Raw genomic sequence first — 25,511 nt, 5'->3', positions numbered from 1 at the left:
TTCTCATGAGTAGGAAGCTCCTGACCCCTGGGAGAGGTCTGGGAGCGGGTGCCCTTCTGATGGGACACTGGCTGGCTTACTGAGGGGGGGGTCCCTGGCCGGGCTGTTTTTTGGCAGGCTTATTCTTTGTGGGCAGGACCCATCTCTACCATTTCTGAGCATCCTCCTCCGTCCAGCGACCCTCAGGGTTGCCTGTTGTGAAGCTGATGGCCTCCTTCTGCAAGCACTCTAGAGGTTCCTCAGTGAAGGGAGAGGGGTAGAGGGACTCAGTCTAGAACACTGATCAGTTAAGTGACTGGCCCAGGGTCTCCTGGCCATCCTGGGCCAGAGGTGGAACTGGCATTCAGCACACAAGGAGCCAAACTGCTAAAAGAGGGCTCAAGGCTCTTTGTAACCCACTTCTGCCTTAACTCCCCAAACTTCGGGCATCGACCAGGAACCCCAAGTTCCCACCAAACGGACACAGCCTCCCACTTTGCTTGTGGGGTTCCCAATACTTGGAACCTTCCTTTCCCCTGTTGGCTGGATTCTGGCCCATTTGTCAAGGCTTTCACCTGTCCTGTGGTCAGTGACACTGATAGAAGTGAATGCTCATAGCTAAAACGGGCAAAATATCAATAGTTTGTTTTTTTAAACTAAGGGGAATTAACAAAGCTTAATTTCATTTGCCTCTAGGGTAGATCGCTGCCAAGTAATCTTGTGATTCTCCCTTATTTTTCTGATCTGTCACCATTCTATGACCTACCAAGTAACTTCAGAAGCATCACCCACTACAAATGTTTTCAACAATGCCACAAAGGTAGATTTGTAAAATCTTCTTTTCAAATACGAGATAATAAGGGGATAAATATTGTAATGAGTGGAAAGAACAACAATCTACACAGAAAACAGAACAAAGTGCTGAAATCCAATGGCTGATTGTACCCCGGTGTAAAGAATGCTGCACGAGGGCCACAGGAAAGGTCGGGGGCTAGTCCAGAGTCTGCTCAAATCTAGCGTGTGATTCTGTCATTTGGTCCCTTATCCGTCACTCATAAAATAGAGTGCTGTTTGACTCGAGGTCCTTTTTAGGTCTAAGAGCATTTTACGGTTATAGGACTGTGTTATCTGAACAGATAAAGAAGGGAGGGAAGAAGCACTTATGAAGCACCTACTATGTGTCAGGCGCTGCAACAAGTGCTTTACAAACATTTCACTAGATCTTCACTACAGTGATGGAAGGCAGGTGCTCTCCTCCTCCTTTTACATTTGAGAGAAGAGAGGTAGCAGAGGTTAAGGGTCACACAACTAGCAGGTATCTGAAGTTGGATTTGAACTCAGACCTTCTGGGCTCTATTATGTAGAATCATTTTTAAATTTTTAGGCTCTGGACCCGCTATTTTGGAAAAAAACCACTGGCCTGGAAGTTAGAAGACCCTGTCTATGGAACATTATGTTGCTTTTCTGGAACTCAGGCGTCTCACTTGAAGCTGATGGCTCCTAGGTTCCCTTCTAGTGCAAAGATTCTGCTCCAAAGTCAAGGAGAGTTCAAAGAAATTTCATTCTGGGTGATCAATCGCCTGCTTTGGTATTGGGAGCTGGAGCAACTGGTAAAAAGCTCTAATCCCATAAAACCGTGGTTTTTTTTTTTTTTTTTAAACCTTCTGCTTACTCAATGGATACATGCATGCTGCTTCCCCATTGCAGTCTGGGTATGAAATATGGCAAAATTAAAAATAACTAAAGTTTGGTTAGCAAGGTTAATATTATCAGTGGCTTTCAGCATAACAATTAGGATGACAGTGAAGGAGTAACCATGGCAACATTAAGAATGAGGACTTAGAAAATTCTCCTAAATTTGACAGGAAAAGTTCAGATTTGCTCAAATGTTCATTTTCAACTCCTGCCTACCTAACCTTAGAATGCAGCAAGTTACAGGAGCTAACCAAATCCCTCTGAACGTTTGGATACAATAAAGAACCCACTAATTTTGGCAACCAAGCATTGCCTTTGGTCACCATGTCGGAGGCCTTTAAGAAGTACAAAACGCCACCTTTGCGTCATTTTCAGGGAGAGCTGCTTTTCCTGTCTCTGTCCTGCCGTTACCACTGAATAAACCTAAGCTTACTGGAAGCTGTAAATCCTGGCCAAAATGTTGGCTGACCTGTGACTCTTACCAGATGAAGAGAACGCACTGAAAATCAGGGCTGCCAACTGAGGTACCCTGCCAAGTCTTACAGCTGCTGCCTTGGGGCTTTCACTAGTCCCAGGAAAAAAGGATCAAGTCTTAGTAACGTTAACTTTGAGAAGTGACTTGAAACATGAATAAGAAGATTAACTTTCACAAGTGATTTCATGATCAGAAGATTCAAAAATTTAAAGGGAAATACAAATCTTTTTACACAGACTCAAAAAGTAATCCCAGGATACTCTCATCTGTCACTCTGGCAATATTTTCAGAGGTGACACTTCTCAGTGCCATGCACATCCTCCCTAGGGCACTATTTTAAATTATTTAAGCTATTGGCAGGTTTTCACTAAATGGAGATTTTCCCCAGCTATGCATTTCCTCTCTTTGCATGTGGAAAATTCAATTAAAAAAGCCTATGTCCCGAGGTCATTTGCTGCCCTCCAAAAACCACTACAAATGGTCATTTGATAAATGATCAGTATGTGGCAGAGGCCTGGGGCATACCCAGCCACCACTTGGCATCTCAGTGGTCCCCGAGAGAGAAAGCATGTGACAAGTAGCTGAGTTAACTAAGCATCCTGGAAGAAAGGGTGGAGGGCACTGGGGACTTCTCTGGTGCCAGGGTGCCCAGTTGCCCTGTGTCTGATTCCTTCTGCTGACCACCTAAAGGCCAGACAGAGCAGAGGGTGGGGGACCATCTTCCCTCCCCCATCTTTCACACCTGAGCCAGGGGAGGAGGGAGCACAGACGACTGAGGAATATGTCCAAGAAACCATTTTCCTTTCTACCCAAGGGATGAATGAGCCCATCATCCCGTTAAGCTCTGTAAGGCTGTGATCCATTCAACAGATGGGCTATAACTGTCCAGCTCAAGTGGTCTCAGTCTTGTACTTTGTTTCCCTCTCTGTCTCTTGTACAACAGAGGCAAACCACGCGGGCCAACTAGGACTGCCCCTGTTTTGGTAAGGCGGGTGATTTACATCATAAAATAAAGTTTTACTGTATTTGAAAATCTCAAATTAATTCCCAACTGCCCTTTCTCCCCATCCCCCACAGGACCCCTGGATTGTCCCACCTTCCAGCTCTAAGTTTTAGATCTCCTGTATTAGAACCCGAGACGGCACCGCCATTTGGCTGCTACCACAGCACAGACCCTGCTTTACTAGGAGTGAAGTCCACACACACCCGAGGAAGTCTGAGACACACGAGTTCTTCAGTTGGGGCTGACTCTCTGGGAGCCCCTTGGGTTGTGTGGGCAGGTACCGGGCTGGTTGGCCCTCTCCTTCTCCGCCTGACATGACAGTGACACATGGGAGCTCAGGTCCAGGAGCAGTGCCTTCATCCTGCTAAGTTTTGCTCAGAGCTTTAGCCTCCCCTTTTGGATCTGGGCTCTGTTTAGTATTAGTTATCCCTTCCAGCTTTCGTGTCACCCGGTAACTCCAATCATCAACGCCAGCTTCTCATCAAAGGAAGAACTGACCGTAACCTGGATGCCTTCTTCTGATCCAGCTGGGACACAGAAATCTTAACCGGATTGCACCTGGAAGGCTCAAAACTAGGGATTTTTATATCAGTCCTGTAGCTCAGGCAATAAAGTGAACCACATTATTTGTATTTAAATGGCAACAAGAAAGACTGACTATGGCCATGTGTGACGATTCTGACTGAAAGTGAGTCACAGAAACACATCTGGTTTTGTGGTTGGATAAAAGTGCACAATTGGTAGGCTTCCATTTTAAGTGAACTTGGCCCCGACCTGCTTTGTTGTGCTAATAAAAGACCCAAATTATTGGAAAAGTGCTCTGAAAATTGTGCGGTTTAGGTAGTGTCCTGAAGGCGGCTAGGTATATCGAATGACTTGGAACGCCTAACAGGATTTTCTACTTCAGTGTCCAAAGTTCTTCGCTCCAGTCGGCTCTTAGCGCTGCCAAACCAAAAGCAAGAAACACGAAGGGCTAGAAAGAAGGTGGAGACCAAACCCTCTATTTCTGGCTCTTCATCTGTGTTTTGCTTAAAAGCTGAAACTGTTCTTAGCTTTCTCCCAAGATGCCTCTAAACTTTTTTAAAACAAGTTATGAGAAGCGTCCTCAGGACATCAGATAGATGTGGAAGGCTTTGTGTGTAATGGATGCTCAAGGGCAGGGGCGGTGGCAGAAGGGAGAGTCCGCCCATGAGCTTCCAGAAGGAACCTGAGCTGGGAGAGAGCACAGCAGGAAGGGCCTCGGGCTCTGCAAGCAGGGAGTCAGCCGGCCCCTGCCGGGCATTCCTGGGACTCTCTTGTCAGGGGCCAGTCTGGGCCACCACATGTTGGACATCCCAGTGAGGCACCTGGAGCAATTCTCAGGCCTCCGTGCAGCAGGAGGACGGCGGAGCTCTTTAAATGGGGACGGGTGCCTGAGGCAGGCGAGGAGCTTCCGATTCCTCCACCAGCAGGGGCCTGCAGAGGCCAGGGAGTCCAAATTCGGCCTAAAGGCCATCAGGGACCAGCTCGGGCTGCCTGCAGCCTCAGCGGTGACAGCTAGGTGACTGCAGGCCCTCTGACCGCCCATCCTGCGTCCTCTCCATTCTGGCTGCCTTGTATGTAAAATCTGAATAGTTTAAACCACAGTCTTTAGGCAAGCGGACTGTTGATTTTTTCCTACGATGACTTTTAGAGGAGCTGAGTTGTGATTTCATCTGCTACCAATGCAGACCTGCACCTGTGGGCACGACGGAGGCCCTGGAGGCCAGCCTCCTGGCTCTGCACTGCCACCAGTGATGGGGTGACTGCTAGAATGAAGAGAATGACCCCTGTAAATCCTGTGAGTTGTGGGGGGATCTGCCGGGAAAGACACCCCAAACTGCCCCCTCCCTGCCTTGCAGTCCTGCCCCTCCTGAAGATCCTCCCTGCCTCCTCCCCCCAACACTCGTGGTCCTCTTCCCCGGCCTCTGCCCATTTATCTACTCTTGCCCCCCTCTTCTCTCTCCAGCCAGTGTCATGCCCTGATGTGACTTCAGCCATCTTCTCCATGCAGGCAGTGACAAAAATCACTATCTCCAGTAACTGTTTTTACTCTGGACTGAAGGTCCTGTTGTCCAGAAGTTCTCTCCATCAGGACGCCCTCGGCTGAACCGTGTTCTCAGCTGAACCTTGTCTCCTTCCTTCTAATCGCTCTATTTCTGCGTATGGCACCTTTATTGATTCTCTCTCCCATGCTCAAGCCCGTTCTCTTTGATTCTTCCTCCATCACCTCCCAATGGTATCTTATCAATTATAAACCCACCTCCAATACCACTTCAGGCCATCTCCAGGACATCCCTGCTCCCTATCTGCAATCCCTGTCCAGGCCCCTGTCCACCACGACTAACAAATTAGCAGCTCCTCCTTTCTCAAGTGTCTTTCCCTTCACAATCCATGCTTGAAACTCATGCCAGATTATTCTTCCTTATCCCACGTATTCCTCTACTCTCTTTAAAGATATTTTGATATCTAAAGAATAAAGTTAAAACTCTGTTTCTTGATGTTCAAAGCTGCCAAAATCCAATAACATGGGACATTTCTACAAAGATTTAAATATTTCTTTCTATAAACATTTAAAGGACCTTTTGCATGCAAAATGTAGATAAGAGATAAAATATTAAGTTTAAACACCATTCAGCTCCTGTTCTCAGGGAGTCTGTAATTTATCGTGGATAAAGGGAGGCGATTGTAAGACACACAAAAATAATATATACAAACTACAGAATAAGTATGGATGTGAGCAGCAATAAAGAAGAGGGTTTGCTATAGTCATTCCCTCACAGGAATCCCTCCCTCCATGCTTCCCTTAGCTCCATATTCAAGTTGCTCATTCTCTCTGAAGACTTTTACAATGGCTTAGCCCAGAATGAGCCATCCCTTTCCCCAGTGCTGAGAGAACAAGGGGCTCTGGTCTCCAGCAAAGTCATTACTGTGAAAGAGCTTGGCCAGGGAAGACAGTGGCCAGTGTGAACCAGGGGAAACAAAGATGGAGGCTTGCTGCAGGGATGCTATACGTTTTCTGGGTTCACAGCCAGCAGTCTCAGGTTTGAGACAAAATGAGGCACTCGAGGGTCTCTGGCCATTTAGTCTGCCTACCAGCAAGGATATACAACAAGGAGACAGCAAGGTTTAGCTTCTCTGGATGGCCCCCTCATTCTGCAGTCCTAGAATTATTGCAGCTACATACGTGGTTGCCCAGGAACAAGGAGCATCCCAAGAGATTTCATGTTTTAGTTGAAGGAAGGAAGACCCTTTAATGTGGAAATTGTAAAGCACACGTACGAAATGATTTATGTATGAATAAGGAGTCACATTAAGACACCCCAAATGGACACTGGGACACGAAGTGCACTGGAGTCAAAAGGCAAGGGGAAAATTCAGGCGGTATCACTGACTGGAAGGTAAGCTTTTCTAGCACAAGAGCTGATAACCTGCTCTCTGAAACTTTATAGAAATCAATCGTCAAATGACATTTGTTTGTCTCTTTCCCAAGCCTAACACAGAATATTCACGTACCCAGGTGAGTGTTCATCATCTTAGCACAATATTTGCACATGGCCTCCAGGTCATTCAGCTGTCCTTGAAGAAATGAAATTTGAGCTTCTAATTCTTCTTCCTAAAATAAAAAAAAATCAAGATATTAAAATACAAACAAAACTAAAAAATTAAACTCCCACAGTCTCAAATAGGTTGGAACATTATGAAGAAACAAAATAATCTGATTTTGGTCTGTGACAGAAATCTATCAGAAGGAGGTAGTGAAAAAGAGCAGGCTAGTCTGTGAATTTCATAATTCAGTGGTAGTTTCATATACTCAACCAATATTAAGCAATAAAATGGAGAAAAAAATTGCTTAATAAATATTCAATGAATTTCACAAACAGCTTTATGCTCACTGGAGGCAGGTTATTATAAATTATGTTCTTGCTAGTGAGAGGCAGGTGTATGAAATGAAATCCCAAGAATCTGTAAGAGAATGATAAGGAAGATGTCTTAAAATGCTTAGTGCTCCCAAAACACTAAAATCGCTTTGATTTTTATTTGAGAACACACATAAGGGCCCATAAAACAAGCTACACATATCCTTTGTACCACAAAATGAGAGAGAATAATGCAGGATAAATATTTTAGAGATAATTTGGAAGTAAACACATTAAGAGCAAAATAAAATTATTTGGATAATATATAAGAGGATAATTAATAATAAGCAAAAGTTTTTTAACCAGAATTTATCTATTTATTTTTTACATTTTTGTTTAAAGTTTTATTTAGTCAAAGTTTCTCAAAATTCTAATTTTTATTGTTTAATTTTTTTGAAAGAAAAACGGAAAAAGAATACAAAACAAAATAAAGCAGAACAAAAGAAAACACTATCATTTACCCAGCAGAACATCAGAGATGATTAAAAATATGTAACAACTAATTACTAGATCAAGAAAGTGTACGTATTAATAGAATAAATTATATTCATGAATAACGATATTTTTTCTTCTTTGGTTCTATGCTATACATCTCATTTATTCTTTCTTTTCCCTTTTTATTCCCCTCTCATTCCCAAGCAGGCTACAGTTCAGATATATTTATGCATACATATATAGACCACCACACACACACACACACACACACACACACACACACACACACACACACACCTATTTTCTATCCCTGCTGACTCTTTAATTCTGCTCCATAATTTGCCTTGTCATTACTTCACCTCCCCCACCCATGGATAGGCGCCCTGGACTTCTTCCCTCACCCTCTGCTCCCCATCCATCCATTTCCCCCCGCCTCCTTTATTTCTTATAGGTTTTGGAAGTACTATACCTTTCATGGTATATATGTATGTTGCCTATTAAATCCATCTGCAATGTGAATAGGCCTTTGGAACTATGAGCCCTCCTCAACCCTCTAAATGCCTCTGTGTCTATTCTTCCTCTGCACCTCATTTGTATGACATAATTGCTATTTTCCCCTTTACTCTGCTCTAATGTTTCTTTTGATCTGCCCTACTATTGATGTGACTCTTAAACATAGATACACATTTTCCATATTAGAAAAAAAACAACAACACAATTTGTCTACGTTTAAACAGTTTGCCCATGTTGAGTTCCTTGAAATTGATCTTTGATAATGACTCTATATGTTAAAATTTCTGTTAAATTCTGGTTTGGTAGATAGAAAGTCCTGAAAATCTGCAAATTCACTGAATGTCCACTTTTCTTTCATTCAATATTATACATAATTTTGCCGGATATGATATTTTTGGCCACAGTCCTAGTTCTTTTGATTAGCAGTAGATATGATTCCAGAATCTGCAGTCTTTTATTATGATTGCTGATACGTCTTGTACAATTCTAATTGTAGCTCCAGCATATTTGAATTGCTCCCCCCACCCCCGTTTCCTGCAAAGGATCTCGTTAAGGTGGCGATCGGTGGATTTTTTTCTATTTTTACTTTCCTCTCATGTTCTATCTCTCTAGGGCACTTTTCTTGGATTATTTCTTGCATTACTGTGTCAAGGCTCTATTTTTTGGTCACAACTTTCTGCCAATTACTCTTATATTTTCTCTTCTTGATCTGTTCTCCAGAACTGTCATTTTTCTTATAAGTTGTTTCACATTCTGTTCTATTTTTCTCATTCTTTATAATTTGTTTTTTGTTATTTCTTTGTCTCTCCTAACTTCACTGGTTTCCCCTTGCCCAATTCTAATTTTCTTTCTTTTTTTATAACTTTTTATTGACAACATATGCATGGGTAATTTTTTACAACATTATCCCTTGCACTCACTTCTTTTCTGACTTTTCCCTTCCCTCCCTCCACCCTCTTCCCTAGATGACAGGCAGTCTTATATACGTTATAGTATATCCTAGATACAATATATGTGTGCAGAACCGTATAGTTCTCTTGTATAAGAAGACCAATTCTAATTCTCAAAGAATTATTTTCATCTTTGAGACTCTGTACCCCCTTTTCTCATTTAATTTTTTTCATAATCTTCTTGTTTTTCTTGGATTAAATCTTTTTCTCAATGTCTCTCATTTGATTTTTAAATTCTTTTTTGAGCTCGTCTATAAATTCTCTCTGAGCAGGGAGCCACTTCTTGTTACTCTTTGGAGTAGAAGCTTTTTTTTTTTTTTTTTTTTTTTTTTTAAAAACTAAAGTATCCTCCTGTGAAGATGAATCCTGGTCTTCTCTATTCCCATAGTAAATTTCTATGGTGGGGTTCTTTCTTCTTTGCAGGTTCATTTTTTTTAAATAAGAGGTATCAGTGTAAGCACCTCTAATCCTGAGGTAGGGGGATGGTGCCTCAAGCTTCCCTTCAGCTCCCCTCGGAGATGGAACCCCAAACTAGGAGCTCCACTTCCTGCAAGTGCCCACAGCCGGCAGCATCCCTTCCCCCCAGTGTGCTGGTTCCTTCTCGACCAGGTCTGGGGTCCCCAACAGCAAGGGTTCATTTCCTCTTCCCAGACACAGACCCCGACTCCACAAACAGCCCAGGTGAAAATCTCTGGGGTTCCGCTGAGGCTCCAGCCATACCCTAGCTGGAGGGAGCCAGCCCTGAGGTGTTTGCCCTCACCACTTTCTTCAGATCTCATTGGGTTGCACCAGTAGGACCCCAGTTATGCCCCAAATCTTCTTGATTTTTCACCAGTCTGTGTTCGCCCTGAGGTGCGAATTTTATTCTATAAATAGGGGAAATCTGGGGAGCTTGAAATTTACCCATCCATCCTGCTATTTTTTAAATAAGAACAACTTTTAGCTGAAATTTGTTCAGCTGCCCTAAAAATCTGCCATAACTCTGGGGACACTATACTGCAAACAGCATGGCCTTGACAGAGCAGAGAAGTTTAGGCCTTTAAATAGAAATGGCCAAGCAGCAATCTATCTTCCCGGGTCTGAGGCTCATCATGTTGGCCACACAAAGTCTACTGCAGGGCTCTTTTCGGATGCTGGAGGTCATATACCCCAAAGAATCATGGGTCTTTCTAGTTTCCACGTAAGATGTCTAACTAGACTCAGGAGATGATAGGCATTTCTCTAAGATAACTGCAAGATACTCTTAGCGTTTGCTTAAAGCTAGGTTAGTAAAAAATCGAGATTACTGTCGAGCTGGGGAGTGAAGACTGACCTTAGAGTTTCAGCTGCCTGGCTTCCCAGATACCTGTGCTCTCTCGGTTTAGTTAATGAGAAAGAAAAAAATCAAACCAGCAAAGCTATGTTTTTTTTTTTGAGACTCAGTGCAGTTTGCTTGAAGAATGGATTTGTGTAATTTAATGACTAGAAAGGTGACTTATGGCAGGTGTTTTCCATTTTAATCACACAGATGTTCCAGGGCTGAAAAGCTCTGCTTTTATCTGCTGGTACCTCTAGAAATGGTGCCTTAGGAACTTACATCAAAAATGTTCTTGAGAGAAAATGGACACAGCTGCAATTTTAGAAATGAGGGCTTATTTAATTATTTACTTTTTTGCAGGAAAACATCCTGAAGGCTGGGGTTTCTTTGGCAGAAAATATACGGATTCCCTTTAGAGCCTAAACTCATGTTAAGGCAGACAGCTAGGCCACTGAGAGGAGAGATGAAGACCGCAAGCTTTCAAGTGATTTCAGCATTCCCGGCGTCAGCCCCTTCTCCTATTTGTCACAGGACCAGGGAATGAGTTACAACCATATATTGGAAGCAATGGCAGAGAGAGAGGGCTCAGTACAATGGAAGGCACCCTGGGGTTAGGAGACTTGGGTTCTAATGATAACAATGATGAGAGCTATTTATATAATGTTACTTATACATTACATATTTGTAAAGTATTTTAAGGTTCAACACACTTTACACATATTATTTTATTTGAGCCTCATGATATCATCCCTGGAAGGCAGGCGCTGTTACGATTCCCATTTTATGGGAAAAAAGAAAACCCGCGGCTGAGGAGTGATACCTCAGCTGCCTCCCAGGGACAACGTGGGACAGGACTCGTATGGATGCTCTGTGACCTCCGTGAGGCGATACAAACATGAGCAATCACTGGCCGAGAGGGTGCGGATACGGGTCCCGAGAGCTGCTGCCCTTCCAGGGAGTCTTTTGCCCTGGATCTCTGGAGAGGCTGCTCTGCTAGGTGCAGCAGGTACCTTTATGAAATGAAGTAAAGCGCAAGAGAGGCACCTGCTGAGTACACAGAATCATGGGGGGGGGGGGTTCTGGCATGAACATTCCTCCCCTTTAGCAGACCAGCGCCTCGTCTGCATCTTGGAGTCCTAGGAAGGGGAATCTCCACAGCACATCTACCAGGGAGCACTTCCTACGGGCCCAGGGATCAAAGGCAAAAGCGTCCCTGCCCTTCTGCAGCTTATATTCTGGGGGGGAAGCAAAACATACAAAGAAGTGAGTGCCAATAAACACTTTATACACACACTCTCTTCACATGTGTACAGGGCAGATGAATGCGCAGTAGTATATGTGTAACTATGCACATCCATGTACATATACACACAGACACTAGATACAAGCATACACATGTGAAGTATACATGGATATACGTCTAACACTTACATTTTATATCGATATAGTATGTGTGGGAACATGCACAACAAGCTTTAATATACACATATAAAGTATACATGTGTAGATACGGCCCGGTGTAACTAGCAGTAACTCCCAGGGAAGGGCTTAGTGCCCGGGGGAATCAGACAGGTTTCCTGTGGGAAACGGCCCTCGTGCTGAATTCTGAAGGAAGCTGGGATTCTGCCCGACACAGGAGGACGCCGTGACCCGGAGGGCAGGAAGGGAGACGTGGCACGGATGGAGAGCAGCTGGGCCCGGTGGCAGGAAGTCACCGATAACCGGCCTGAAAGGTCACCGGGGGCATCTGTATTCAGCCCGTTGGGAGCCAGAGGCCCCCAGAGTCTCTCCAGCAGGGAAGAGACTCCGGCTTTAGGAAAAGCAAGATGGCGGTGGGGGGGGTGGCTGGAGAGATCTTGGCCGGATTCTGTGGGTGAAGAAGAACCCGGGAGGTCTGTGAAGCGTCTGCGCACATTATCTCACTGATCCTCACAAAAACCCTGTTTTTTTCTCATTTTATAGCTGAGGAAACGGGCTCCGAGAGGGCTCCCAAGGAAGGCAGGACTTGAATGCGGGCCTTCCCCAAAGCCCCACCCTCTCTCCACGCCACCTCTGGCCACCCAGCTGGTTGAGGGGGCAGGAATGGGGGAGTGGGGGAGGAATCTCAACAGACAGAGATGGAAGAAATGGAAGAGTGACTCACTCCAGACCGGGGGAAGCTGAAATGTGAGCCTGGTGAGTCCTCTGTCAACAGGAAACCACAACTTCGCACAGGTCCAATCTGGCTAAAACACAGGCCAGACTTGTAAGATAAGCCCGAAAAGGCAGCTTAGAGCCAGACTGCGGTGCGGAAGCGGAGCACGTCTCAGAAATTTGGGCCCAAAGTAACAGCTCTCAGCCTTTCAGAATCCCCACGCTCAGGCGGATGATCAGGAACCACACATCTGGCTCCTGTCCTTAGTGCCCACGAGATGCTACGGGACCCATTTAACAGGAGGGTTGGGCCTGAGAAGCCCTAAAATCCAGGACCATGAGACCAAGCTTTCAAAAGTCACCACGGCTAGTGGGGGGCCTGGGACTTGGGATCATTCTGCATCCAGTGCCTCACCTCTCCTTTCCCCTCTAGACACTGAAAATAAATCAAGGAATTGTCGGTTTTCTTGCTAGCAAGGACATCTGAGAGCAACTAATGTCCTCATTTTACAGGTAAGGAAGATGAGCCCCCCACGGTGGCAAAAGTCACCAAAAGTATTCAAAAGGCCAAGACTTACACTCGATATTTCCAGTTTCCATTCAAGGCTAATTCTACTACACTATGTATTGTCCCTAAAATTTGAGGCTTGAAGCGTCCTTTCCTTTAATCCAAAGAGAACGCTGAAACACTGAAAATTTGTTATTTTTTTCATTAGGTTAATTTTATAAAAATAACATTGTTATAAAAGCAAAATGCTTGGCTAATTGCTCTGACCTCTGGAAAGAACCAATGGGGATTGGGCGCTTAAAAGCAGGAAAATTTCGCTTGGGAGCTGAAGCATTTCAGGAGTTCAGGCTCATATTCTAAGTAGGACTCTAAGCCAGTTTATGTCGCTAGTTTGATTGTGGTCGCTTTCTCAGGGTAAAAGAAGGGAACGTATGGTGTTTGTGCGTATGCACGTATGCTCATTTATCTCTGAGATTTAGTCAGAGCGGAGGAGTTTAAAGAACAGCTCATGTGATTTCTCATTAGAGCCACGGTTTTAGTTTCAGATCGCAGCACACGGGGTGGGGAGCACGACGCGATCACTGAAGAGAAAACCCGTCACGGTTTGTGACACGGATGTGTTCAGGGTATGGTTATGGGCATTGAGCTCTCAAATGGAATGAGGGCTTCCGACTTTTCTTTGGCACAGCAGAGAATCGGAATACAGGAAGCAAAAGAAGTGATCATCAAAGAAGCCCGTGGAATTTCCTTTTTCTTTCTCAGTGCCTTTGAGGCAACCAAAATGGCGGAGAGGAGGCTGGCTGTAATTGGGCAGGATTTTGACATCTCAAAGGCTGGACATTAATCTATACTCGGATTCATGTTACAGTGTTTTTATTTAAGATTTTTTTCTGAAAAAAAAAAAAAAAAACTTGGCATCAGTTATTCCTCTTAGTCTCTTTATTCTTCCTATCAGGACATAGATTGGTGAAATCTAAGGGAGAAAATTCTGGAGTTTTGTCTGGGGAAAAAGGAGGGAAAAAAGTTCAGTTCCCAAACTCCTTAAGGAAAATCTCACTTCCAGTACAATCAAACACATAAGATATGGGGGGGGGGGGGGCGGGGAGGAGAAAGAGACAAAGAGAAGAGAGAGAGGAGAGACAGACAGAAGAAGACAGAGAGAGGGAGGGAGGGAGGGAGAGAAGGGGAGAGAGGGGCAGACAGGCACAAAGGAGACAAGCAGAGACAAGGGTAAGGTAGAGCGAGCCCACTCCTCTGCCCCATCTCCAGCACAAGGAGGACCTTCGAAAGGCCCGGCTGAGCCTCCACCGTCTCCTTGGCTTCCCTCTGACCAGCGTCTGCTGAGACACACAAGGGGAGAGGCCCTGGGCCCGGTGTTCTCCATTTGAGATGAGGGACTGGAGTGCCCCCTGGTGAGTGCTGAAAGGTTCTGGGAGCGAGGTGTCGGCGTCCCTGCGGCCCAGCGTCTGCTCTCTGACGCCCCGAGGAACCTTTGGGAGCGCGGGGACTCCTCCAATGGCGAGGCGGCGTTTGGACGTGCACTCAGGGAGACAACTGTCATGTAGGAATTCAGCCATCCCCAGAGATGGAGGTGGTAGAGGGAAGAGTGTGGGCTGGGGCGACGGGGGGAGGGGGGAAATGTCTGTACTTTGGTTCTGGAAAACATTTCAGAAATAAGTTTCCTGAGTGTGGACCACGACAGCATTTCCACTCTTTCTGCTGCTGTTTGCTTGCATTTTTGTTTTCCTTCTCAGGTTTTTTTTCTTTCTTTCTAAATCCGATTTTTCTTGTGCAGCAAGAGAACTGTATAAATATATGTATACCTATATTGGATTTAACATGTATTGGACTGCCTGCCATCTAGGGAAGGAGGTGGGGGGAAGGAGGGGAAAGATTGGAACAGAAAGTTTTGAAAGGGTCAATGTTGAAAAATTACCTATGCATGTTTTGTAAATAAAAAGCTATTAAAAAAAAAAAAAAGAAAGAAATTTCCTTTGTAAAAGCAAGTTGACACTAAGTGGATAGATGATTCAGTGTGTTGTTCCCTGGCACCTAACAGTGGGGTAATACTGCTGGTAAAGGGTAAAGAAATACACCCTAAGCTCCTCAGGTACCCTAGAACCCTTCAAATCCTCATGGGGACCCAACTGGGGCTGGCCCATTGGGTAGCCTATTTTCTTCTCTTTCTTCTTTCCCTCCACTTCCCTCTGCCCACCCAGGCCGCCACACCCGTACCTGTGAGCACTCTGCCCAAAGGAACGTAAAACTGGACAGCTGAGACCTCCAGGACCCTTCGGACCAGACCTTGCTCCCTCATGGTTTGGGCCCTGACGGGCTCAGAATGAATGCTAACAGCGATTCTTTCTGTTTGGGCCAGAAACGTGGAGCGTCTTCCCCTCCCCAGTGGATGTTTTTTGGACTGGGCAAAAGAAGCCATTCTCTGCCCCACTGCTTACTCAACCTTAATGGACGAACAGGCCATGGCCTCGTCAAGCCTCTGAGACCCATTAAAGACCATGGCCTTCAAAAGGTCCAGGCCCTCCTGCTCCCTATCTGGACCCACCTGGCCCTGGGAAGAATAGGGCCCTTGCCCGACCCTCGCTCCCTTTTATTCAATCTGCTCGCGCACCATGGCACCTCCTCCCCGAGGTCACGGCCCTCTTCGAGAACAAGGCCATACAACGGCAGAACCCCTACTGCGCCAAAGGTACGGGCCAATGGTTAGACCCTGACAGACAACATAAAATGAGCTGGGGGCAGCAGGGAGCAGCAAGGCGGTGCAGTGGAAAGCACCAGGACTGGAGTCGGAAGGACCCGAGTTCAAATGTGACCTCAGATGCTTCCAAGATGTGGTTCTGGATGAGTCATTTTACTCTGTCTGCCTCAGTTTCCTTAGCTGTAAAACGGCCAACCACACCACTATCTTTATGAAGAAAACCCCAACAAGCCACAAAGAATCAGACTTTGCCAAAACAACTGAACAAGCACAAATATTGGAAGGACCACTGGACTTATGGCTGAAATGACCAAACAAAACATACACAGTCAACACATCTGTGTATTCCAGGCTTGAAGAATATGAATAATAAAAAGGCCCTTAAACTAGAAAACAGAGAACCTGGAAAGATTCTACAGTGGTAAGTGATGTAATGATGGATGAACTTTTATTTAAAGTCATGCAAGATGCAGCATACAATATTATCTACCCTGGAGGCTTCAAAACCATATTTTTTTCATGTTACTTATCCAAAGGTTATGATTCTTTCAGCTCTAATCTGATCCTCAGCAGGCACCAGATGTTGGCAACTAGGATAACAACATTTTAGAGCCTTTGGTTTGCATAATAAGGCAGATTTCATGTAATTCTAAAACCTGCTCTGTGAGGTAGCTGGGGAGTGGAAAGGACACGCTCAGGGGGGGCTACAGCTAGACTCTGACCTTATTAGCCGGGCAACATTGGGAGAGATCCCTTCACATCTCTGACTATAAAATACAAGTAACACATTAGGGGACAGCCCACCTCACCGGGCGGTTGGGATGGGAGTGCTTGGTAAACTACCGACAGGAGGTGGTCTAGTCTTCAACTCCTTTGGAATGCTCCAAACCTTGGGGCTTAAAACGATTCTGTACAATTCTTGTAGAGGCCAAACGAAAATGAATAAAAATCACCAAGCCACTTCCAAGGCTGCTCATGAGGGAGCCTTTCAGGGTTGTTACATATCAGTTCCAGGTTTATAGGACATCTTTGGATGCTTTCTTCAGGTAGAACCTCTGATTTTGCCAGTGCATGGAACTCCTGGTGTGGAAATCCTCTCAGTTTTCTGAGATTTACACAGACTTTCCGAAGGCACCGAGGGTCGGGCTAGCTTTAAGAGGCTGGCCCTCCATCCACTGAGTCAATGACCTCTTGCTGTGGCCAACCTATTCCCAGAGGATGCTGGCAGAGTGTGGTTGAGTTCATAGCAAAACTGAACTTTTACTGCCAAGGAAAGGAAAAAAGGTTGACTTGATTTCCTTTTCTGCTGTTGTGGCGTCTGAAGGTTTGCCTCAGTTTCCTCATCTGCCAAATAAAGTAGAGGAGGTGGCAAACCAGGCCAGTGTCTTTGCCAAGAAAGCCCCACAGAGTCGGACCTGAGTGAACCACAAAACCGAAATGACTGGCGGAGTAAGAAAACCTCGGAGAGCTGTCTGCCACCTGCACATGCTGAAGGGTTTGCCCGGAAGGCTTTCCAGATCAGTGATGGGGGGCTGGCTTCTTCTTGCCTCTGGGGTACCTGCTGACCCTCCCAATCTTGCAGAGCAGGGCTCGATTCCTTGTGCTTCTCTGCTCCTTCTCCATTCCTCGTTAACTTCTTGGATTCCTTAAGGCAAGACATTTCGCCCGTCTGGGCCTCAATTTCTTCATCTGGAAGATGGAGAAGATTGGATTTGATGTTCTTGGCGGTCTCTCCCATCACCTGGGATATTCTAGAACTTTTCTTTCTCACTTCTCAATTTCCTTTCGCACACTGGTTTCAACATTGAGTCAACACTGAGTTGTCCATCTGTATTTCCTTGAAAATCTTGAACTATTATTTGAAATATTTGGTTCTTTTCTACACAAGATCAACAAAGTGAGCTTTCTCTTTTTAAAGAAAAATATAGATTTTTCTCTTCAAATTTTACTACTGTTTTTTTATCAAGCAAGTCAATAATCATTTATTAAGTGCTTACTATGTGCTGTCAAATTCTGTCATATTATATTCTTCTCTCACCGTGATAAGTAATTTGGAAACTGCCAAAATAAGACTTGAAATACCATTTGTTTACAGACCTTGTATATTAAGAATTTCACCTGTCTGAATTAGGAGTTGAATAATCTAATTTCATTATTGATTGCAGTATCTTTCTGTTGTTGTCAATTCAAACTGCAGCAGGCGTGAGTTTAGACTTTAGAAGTTTTCTCAGTGAGTATACCTTGTAGTCCTTATAATAAGGCTGCTGTTGAAGGAATAACCCTCTCACTGGGTTCGGTTATGTGCTGAAGGCTGCCCTCTCAAAGCTTCCACTGTACAAGCAGTGGATAGATTTTTCTTTCTAAGGCATCCGGGTTTTGTTTCCCCCCCTGCCAGTGGGGATGGAAGTGCTCTTTGAAGAACAGTCTCCACAAACCAAGTACTGAACATCTGAACTCAACAGACACTCGATGTAGGGACCACAGGACAGAGGATCCGTGGCAAACAGAGGACAGGAAAAAGAAGAAAGGGCTCGACCCAGACAGATGGGGGAACCAGAAGTCGGAAATGAAGGAAACAGAATGTGCTAAAAAGAAAAGGGAAGTATACGGGATAGATTTTCACCGGAAGCTTTGTGTACAAAAAGCCCCTCCAAATCAGTATTAGTAAACAAACTGGACTGTTCCAAGTCAAAAATGAGTAAAATACAAGGAGATTAGACACTAATTGAAACTTGAGAAATAAGAAAAAGAAGAGAAGCTTTTTTTTTTTTTTTTTTAAAGGAGAAATAAAATGAGACACAGATCATTTAGACAGGGTAGGTCGAGTTTAAAAAATACTCATCACTCTCCTTCTCCAGAGGGTGACATTAAATCAAACTATACTGTTCGATTAAAAACTAAATAAAACATTTTATGAAAAAGTAAATCATGCCTATATGCACTTGGCAAATATTTGAGTACTTTTTGTCTCCTAAGCCTCACCACTGTCTCTTGTAATTCATCTTCCAGCAAGATTGAAACAGCTCTGAGAGTCACTTCTTCTTAGCTCTCCTGGGACCCTTCCCTCCTTTCGACAGGAGAGTGTAGACATTGGAGAGGCCCTCTCATACCCTCCATTTAAGGAGGGGCCCAGTGCTGCCATCCCATCATCTTCTGCTTGGCCATGGTTTGGCTCCTTCTACCCCTCTCTTTTTAGCTTTTTTTCTGTTTTCTCTGCTCCCCTCTCCCTAATCAGATTCTAAGCTCCTGGAGGGGAGGGACCGTCTCTGCCTGTCTTTGTATCCTTAACAACTAGCATGGTATTCAGCACACAGTAGGCACTTAATAAATGCTTACTACCCGATCGACTAGATATTACCTTAAGATACTGCATCCCAATGTTAGTGATCAGGGAATAAAGAACAAACCCAGGAGTACTTCCAGGAAACAGGGCTCTTCCTGCACAACATGAGTGACACCTGGAAAGGCACTGATCATCATTCTTCCCAATTTAGAGTACACTGGATGACTCATGGAACTTTGGGACTGCAGACACCCAATGAGCATTTAGTCCAGACTTATTTTACAGAAAAGAAAAAAGGCCACGAAAGACTAAGCAACTTATTCACATCACTCAAGTAGTTTGTTTGGGAAGGATCCTTGGCGTTCTTCAGTTCATTCTCCTATTTTAGAAAGTGATCATTGAGATCATCTAGTACTAGATGCTGGGATCAGAGATCTAAGGGGGCTGGGCATGCAGTGGATAGAGCCAGCATCAGGAAGACCTGCATTCAAATGCAACCTCAGATACTTACTAGCTAAGGAAGACTGGTCAAGTCCCTTAATCTCCTCCATCTATCTCAGTTTCCTCAATGGTAAATAAACCTTCCAGGGTTGTGAGGATGAAATGAAGAGAATATTTGTCAGGTGCTTAGTATGGCACTATGGTGCTGTGTCATTATTAGTTTTTATTCTTATATTATAATTATTATTATTGCTGTGGTTAGGACTGAAAGAGATCACATGTGTACATATAGCAAGAATAAGAACCAGAATCTGCTGGTTTGGGGTTCATTTTTACTTATTTGTTATTGGCTTAATTTATGTAAGGAGCTTCTGGTTATCCAATTACGGAGGAGAGCAGGTACGTGGATACTCCCAAAGAACATATTGCAGATGAAAAAGCTACACACCAGAAATGAAAATAAAATCCTGAATTTGAACCAATCTTACACAGGCTTGGAAATCTAAACTGGATCACAGCACAACGGAGAATCTGTAGTGGGGGAAAGAGAAATTCCCCCGAGTTAAAGTGCTGCCTTTGTTGTTTGCAAAAGTGCTATGAGGAACAACCACAGTCTTGTCATGGCTGTTAATGTTTTTCTGAAGAGTGCAAGCCTCTAGATTTAAGCAGGACTAGATAAAAGCCACTACTGTCATAGAGTACTTAAAACTCTACCTTGATACTGTAAACATAAGCATTTGTAAATTAAATTTCATCTAATTCTGTAGGAAAAAAAAATCTAGCTTCCTATGCTGAACATGAACTCATTTTGTAGTTTTCCTGGGGAAATGTCCCCATCTTTTGGACTTTTAGGATATTGCCACCATATTATGTTTTTGGCAAATAACTATGTTTAACCTTCAGGTACCCAAAATGCTGCATTTAACAATTGTGCTGGAGCCGAAGTTCTTTTGTGATATACAGGGTCTCTTTCAAGATTCAGGTCAAGCACGTCTTCTCTAGGGAGCCTTTCTTGGTCCCGCACTGACGTCTTCCCCCTTGGGCCGATCATCCATCATTCTGTATATGAGAGTGTGTACACAATTGTTTGCAAGTAGTCTTTCCCATTAGACTGGGGGCTCTCTGAGGGTGGGGACCTTATTCTTAATTTTCTCCGTAGCCTGAACACTTAGCACAGTGCCTGGCACAAAGTAAAAGCTTAATAAATACTTGCTGACAATTGACTCTGGAGGTATAAGTGACTATCGAAATGGAATATTTTCTGGAGTTATCTTTTTAACAACCAAATGCACAAATCTGCGAGCCAGCTAATCAGGGTTAAGGGAGAAGTTGACATCAGAGAAACAGCCGTTCATGTAAAACATGCAAAACATACGATTAAACCTGTGATCCCAGCTTAGTTAGGAGCGTGCTTTAACTAACGGAGTTAACAAACCCACAATGTCCTAATGATGGAGACAAGATACTGCAGTGACATCAAAGTCAACACTTGGGGCGTTTATTAAACGGACAAGTTATTTCTAACCGGTGTTTGCTGGTTCCAGGGGGGTCGACTCTAAGATTTGAAGAGGAGAAGAAAACTTTGTCTCCATGATCTGGCCTTCCTTTCTAACCACTTGGGAAAACTCTGCCACTGGGTATTCCTCCAGAGTCTCAGACTCAGCATATCTAAATCAAACTAGTCATTTCCTTCTGAAATCTCTCTTTTCTCCCTAACTTCTCTGTTTTCCAGGCCTGGAACCTCAGGATAAACGTGCTAGAAGGGGTCCTCAGACAAACAGTCAAGCTTCTGCTGTGTGAAATCTGACAGATGAGCTGGATTGATGTGGCATTCATAACGGAGGCAGCCATGGTGCTTCTGAACCTCCTGAGCTGCTCTCTCCTTACCTCAAGCTGAGCTTGAGTCTCCACAACTTTATTTGCTGCTTCTCCCGCTTTCCTATGGAGTCCAGCCGTTAAGTCCGTCTTGCACTGAACAACCATCAGACACTTCAAGTAGTCACCTCTGTCCCTGGCCTGCGCCGGCCTCTGAATATCTCATCCATGGTCAGCCACCTTGACACCAGCCCGTACATCCACCTGCCCTTCCCTCAACTGCCCCTCTCAGGCTCCTAACTCCCCTTGCTTGGCTTAAGCCCTGGGGGCCCTTCTGGCCAGCCTTCTCCCCCCTGCTGCTCAAAGTCTTCTTCTAGGGCATTCCCTGGATGGAGTCCCCCAGCCTCGGACTGAAAAGCCTTCAGTGGCTCTCCAGGCAAATAAAGACTACCTCTTGATCTTGATGGTCAAGGGCCCCCATCACACAGCTCTCTTCTGCCTCTCTAGTCTTAAACTCAAGAACTCTGGGTTCCCTTGTTCTCCACCGTTCTCCTGCGCTCCCCTCATCTCTCCCACCCGATGCTCTCTAGAGAAGCCTTCACTCTGGTGCCATTTACCTCACAGAGCAGGGAAGGGACCGTTCTTGAGCTTGAATGGCTCAGTTACAGCTCACTCTCCCCTCCTGCCATCATATTTGTGTCTTCCCTACCCATCAGAAGTTCCAAGGTCTGCCATAGCTTTATGCCCCCAAAGCTGGAGCAGCCGTTCCACTCCCAGCCTGTCCTAGGGACCTTTTAATTTACTTTTCAGGTAAAGTGATCTGCCCAGAGTCACAGTCACACAGAGAACACATTTCAGGCCCAGTGCTCTCGCCACTGAGCCACCTGCCTTAACAGCCCCTAAGAGATAAAGTACCTCACCCAAGGATACACAGCTACTGAATGGCGTTAGCAGGGCATCCATTCAGGCCCCCGATTCCTTGGGCCAGGGTTTTCCACTACTCTGTACTAGTCCCCTTCACTATCATTAAAGGAATATTCAAATCTAGCATGAACATAAAAAATAATTACAATGAATTACTGAGAAAACAAAATTAGTTGGGAGGGGAGGCCCTCACACTAAAGGAAACTAGCTAGGTCTAAGAAAGACAGTTAACAATTCATAACCGTGTGCTTATTTCCCCAGTGGGAATTAAATAGAAAAGCTGTCTTGGTTATCAGCCTTTGAATTTCAAAGTCCTGACTTTTCTTTTTCCTGGTATAATTACAAGAGTAGTGAGATTTAGATACATTTTTATTTATTAACAATTATGTGGCAATATCTACAAATTCTTTAAAATATCACCCTGGCACAAAGGAAGGGTTCTCCTGGCCCACCTTTCATGGTCCTATTTATGTTCTGTACCCAAAAGAACTGAGGGGACACGTTCTACAGTCACCTGAGCTCACTCCTTTCACTAAATCCTGAATCTGTCCAATAGGATTGATAACAAAAGGACTTAATGGAGAAAGACTGGGGAGCCTTATATTCTGAGGCTGGGCAGCAATTAAAAAAACCCCCAAAACACTAAAAACACATTTACTCTGGGCACTAAGCAGACATATTAATATCCTTATTGCCCATCTGGGAAGCATTCAATTTTTCATTTTACCTGAACTTGTATTTAAGAGAGCCATATATTTCAACATTATTATATGGTTGGTGCATTGCTGATTACGGTTTTATTTTTCTCAAGTGCTCATTTAAAAAGTATTGTTCTTGATATTTTATGTAATATTTGTGTGTATGTCTCATAAATGAATGGATGTTTGTACATTAAGCATTGGAGCAAACCAAATTCACAACATTGGCAAAATCCATATATGGGGACAATACGTAGCTAAAGGAAGAGGACGGCTGGTTCTCCTTTGGGCTCTCCTAATTGTTGCCGGCCTTCTACGTCCCACTTGCCTGGCTTAGGGAACCGGGGGGGGGGGGGGGGGGGGGAGGGCGCTGGGAGAAAGCTCCCATGGCCTGTGAAGTAGAGCTGCCTTTATTGTCACCGTCAGCTCTCCAGCCTGTGCCCACTGGAAGGCTCGGATTCCTTGGAGCCTCCTTGCCGCCGCTCCTCCTTCCCCGTGACCTTTGCCAGTCTTTCGGATATTCTGACCACTGACTCTCAGAGCCCTTACAATCTACTTCTCTAGCCTCACACGTCTCCTTTTAGCCACAAGGGCCTGATCTCCAGTTCCTCTTCCTAGCTTTCCTCCCGCGGTCCTCACGCCTGGAATGAACTTTCCTCCTACTGCATCTTTGGGTCAGAAATCTTTCCCTCCACGAGGCCCTCCTCCATCCTAAGTCATCTCCCACCTTTCCCCGGGTCTTCATATGGGCTTTCCTTTGAATTGATTGTAAGGTTTTTGCGATAGATTTTGTGCAGGTTTCATCTCCTGGAAAGGTTATGCATCCTCGCAGGCTGAGGAAATGATTTCATTTTTGTATCTAGAGGGTCTGGCACTTAGAAGGTACATGCCGCTGACTGAACTGAGTTGGTTTTGTTTCTAACGGGCAGGATCGTGTTCCCGATTCCTTGGGCCCCATTTCGGAGAAGGAGAGGAGAAGGTAATGGCCCGAGTACTGTAGAGACTGCAGTGAGGGAAGTAGGGAACTCCGGTTTTTAGAGACAAGGAAGTCTCTGATTAGACCATGCAAGAAGATGAGATCCTTTAGTTCAGTCCCCAAAGGAAAAGGAATGACAGCCACGAAGAGGCCTTGGGAAACATTTGGGAACGACGAGGATCAGGCAGCACGGCCTGGTTTATGAGCACCCGCCACGGGAGGCAGGTCTCACTTGTGGCCTAGCTTTTTTACCTTGATGTTTTTCAATTCAGCCACTAATTTCCTCTATTGGAGATGAACAGATTTTCTGTTCTGGTGGCTGAACACATTCTACATTTCATTATGGGAATCGTGTTTTATTTTATCATATCACATTATTTATTTTATCATATAATGATATTATTATTTATTTAATTTGTTAAAGGCACCACAAGCCGTTACATAGTTTCTACCTTGTGGCTACACCTTCCAGATTAACTGTGGCTCTCATCAGTGACTGCCTTTTCATTTTGGGTGCTGTTTCTTGGTTTAAATTGTAATAAATATTGCACCGCTCTGAAATTTTGTATTCAATTTAAAAAATGGAATGGCATTTGAAAACATTTGCTTGAAAGTTTCCATCCTATTTATTAAAAAAAAAAACAACAACCTAAATCTTTGAAAATGTGTAAGGAATAAATCACATGAATACAGAACTACTTGTACTTTTTTGATAAAAAGAGATTACATATAACTGTGACTAGCTCATTAATAAAGGATATCTAATAGAAATGAAAGAATAAAATTACACTGCACATGTAGACATGCAGTTTGTTTACTTGACAAATAATAGAGTCTATTAAATTAAAATAAGATAAAGCTGACAAAATGAAGGTAGAAATAAAAAACATGAGTAAAATGCATATAAATAAAGTATGAGGCTATTAAATTCTGAGGTTCATAAGAGGCATAATAATCAAATAATATTCAAAGAAGACACTGGGAAAAACCATTTTAATGATAATGGGGTAAAATTATGAAAAAAGTTGAGAGTTATAAAACTTTCTATAGATAATATAAAAATGATCAGGGTAGTTTCTGAAAAGAAAAGATATTGGAAAAAGAAAAACCCTGTAATTTGTAATTCAAAAATCTTTTCATATCTGGAGCAAATAAATCATGCTTCTTCACTTACAAATTGCCATCAACAATAATCATCACATCATATTTAAAATAATTTAGTAAAAGCTATGCATATTTCTGTCCTAACAGTAGTAGCTGGGATACAAGGCTGAACATTGGCCTCCCAGATGATTAAATAAAAGATTACTGTTGTCACTGTAACCCCCAATCCATAAAGGGCAGCAGAGGAAGGGCGCGTTGGCGAGAAGCGGGTGCGGAGGTGGCCAGGGGTTTGCTGGTGGCCTGGGTCCTAGCCAGAAGCTGGGTTGGAAGCACAAGGAGCTTCAGCTGTAAATCTTTATGAAGCAGACACATCTCACACTGGGAAGGTCGATTCTTAGAACATTCCTGCTGCTAGTGAAGGCTATAAACAGAACTGGCCAGGGGCAAAAGGCTTCTTGACTCACACTCTCCATGTTCTCCAAAGATCAATGATTCATTGAACAAAAATGTTTTTATCTAGTGTGTGTAGGACCCCGTGCTGGGGGAGATAACACAGCTTAGATCGTAATACGCATAGTCTACCCTCTCATGAAGCATGTCATTCCGAAAAGGAGATAAGGCGCAAAAT

The 25,511-nt window shown here is 44.1% G+C and overlaps 1 protein-coding gene across 1 annotated transcript in view; it reads right to left on the bottom strand.

Annotated features, from left to right (window-relative positions):
- TBC1D5 (TBC1 domain family member 5) overlaps positions 1 to 25,511 on the bottom strand; it is a 578,427-nt gene that overhangs the window by 20,088 nt on the left and 532,828 nt on the right. The window contains exon 25 of the mRNA XM_074269720.1: positions 6,687 to 6,786. Within this exon, the coding sequence (XP_074125821.1) occupies positions 6,687 to 6,786 (100 nt within the window). The remainder of the gene's footprint in view (positions 1 to 6,686; positions 6,787 to 25,511) is intronic.

The sequence above is a fragment of the Sminthopsis crassicaudata genome, chromosome 5 (genome assembly GCF_048593235.1).
Source record: "Sminthopsis crassicaudata isolate SCR6 chromosome 5, ASM4859323v1, whole genome shotgun sequence".
NCBI lineage: Eukaryota > Metazoa > Chordata > Mammalia > Dasyuromorphia > Dasyuridae > Sminthopsis > Sminthopsis crassicaudata.
This window is presented reverse-complemented; position numbering and strand designations above follow the sequence as displayed.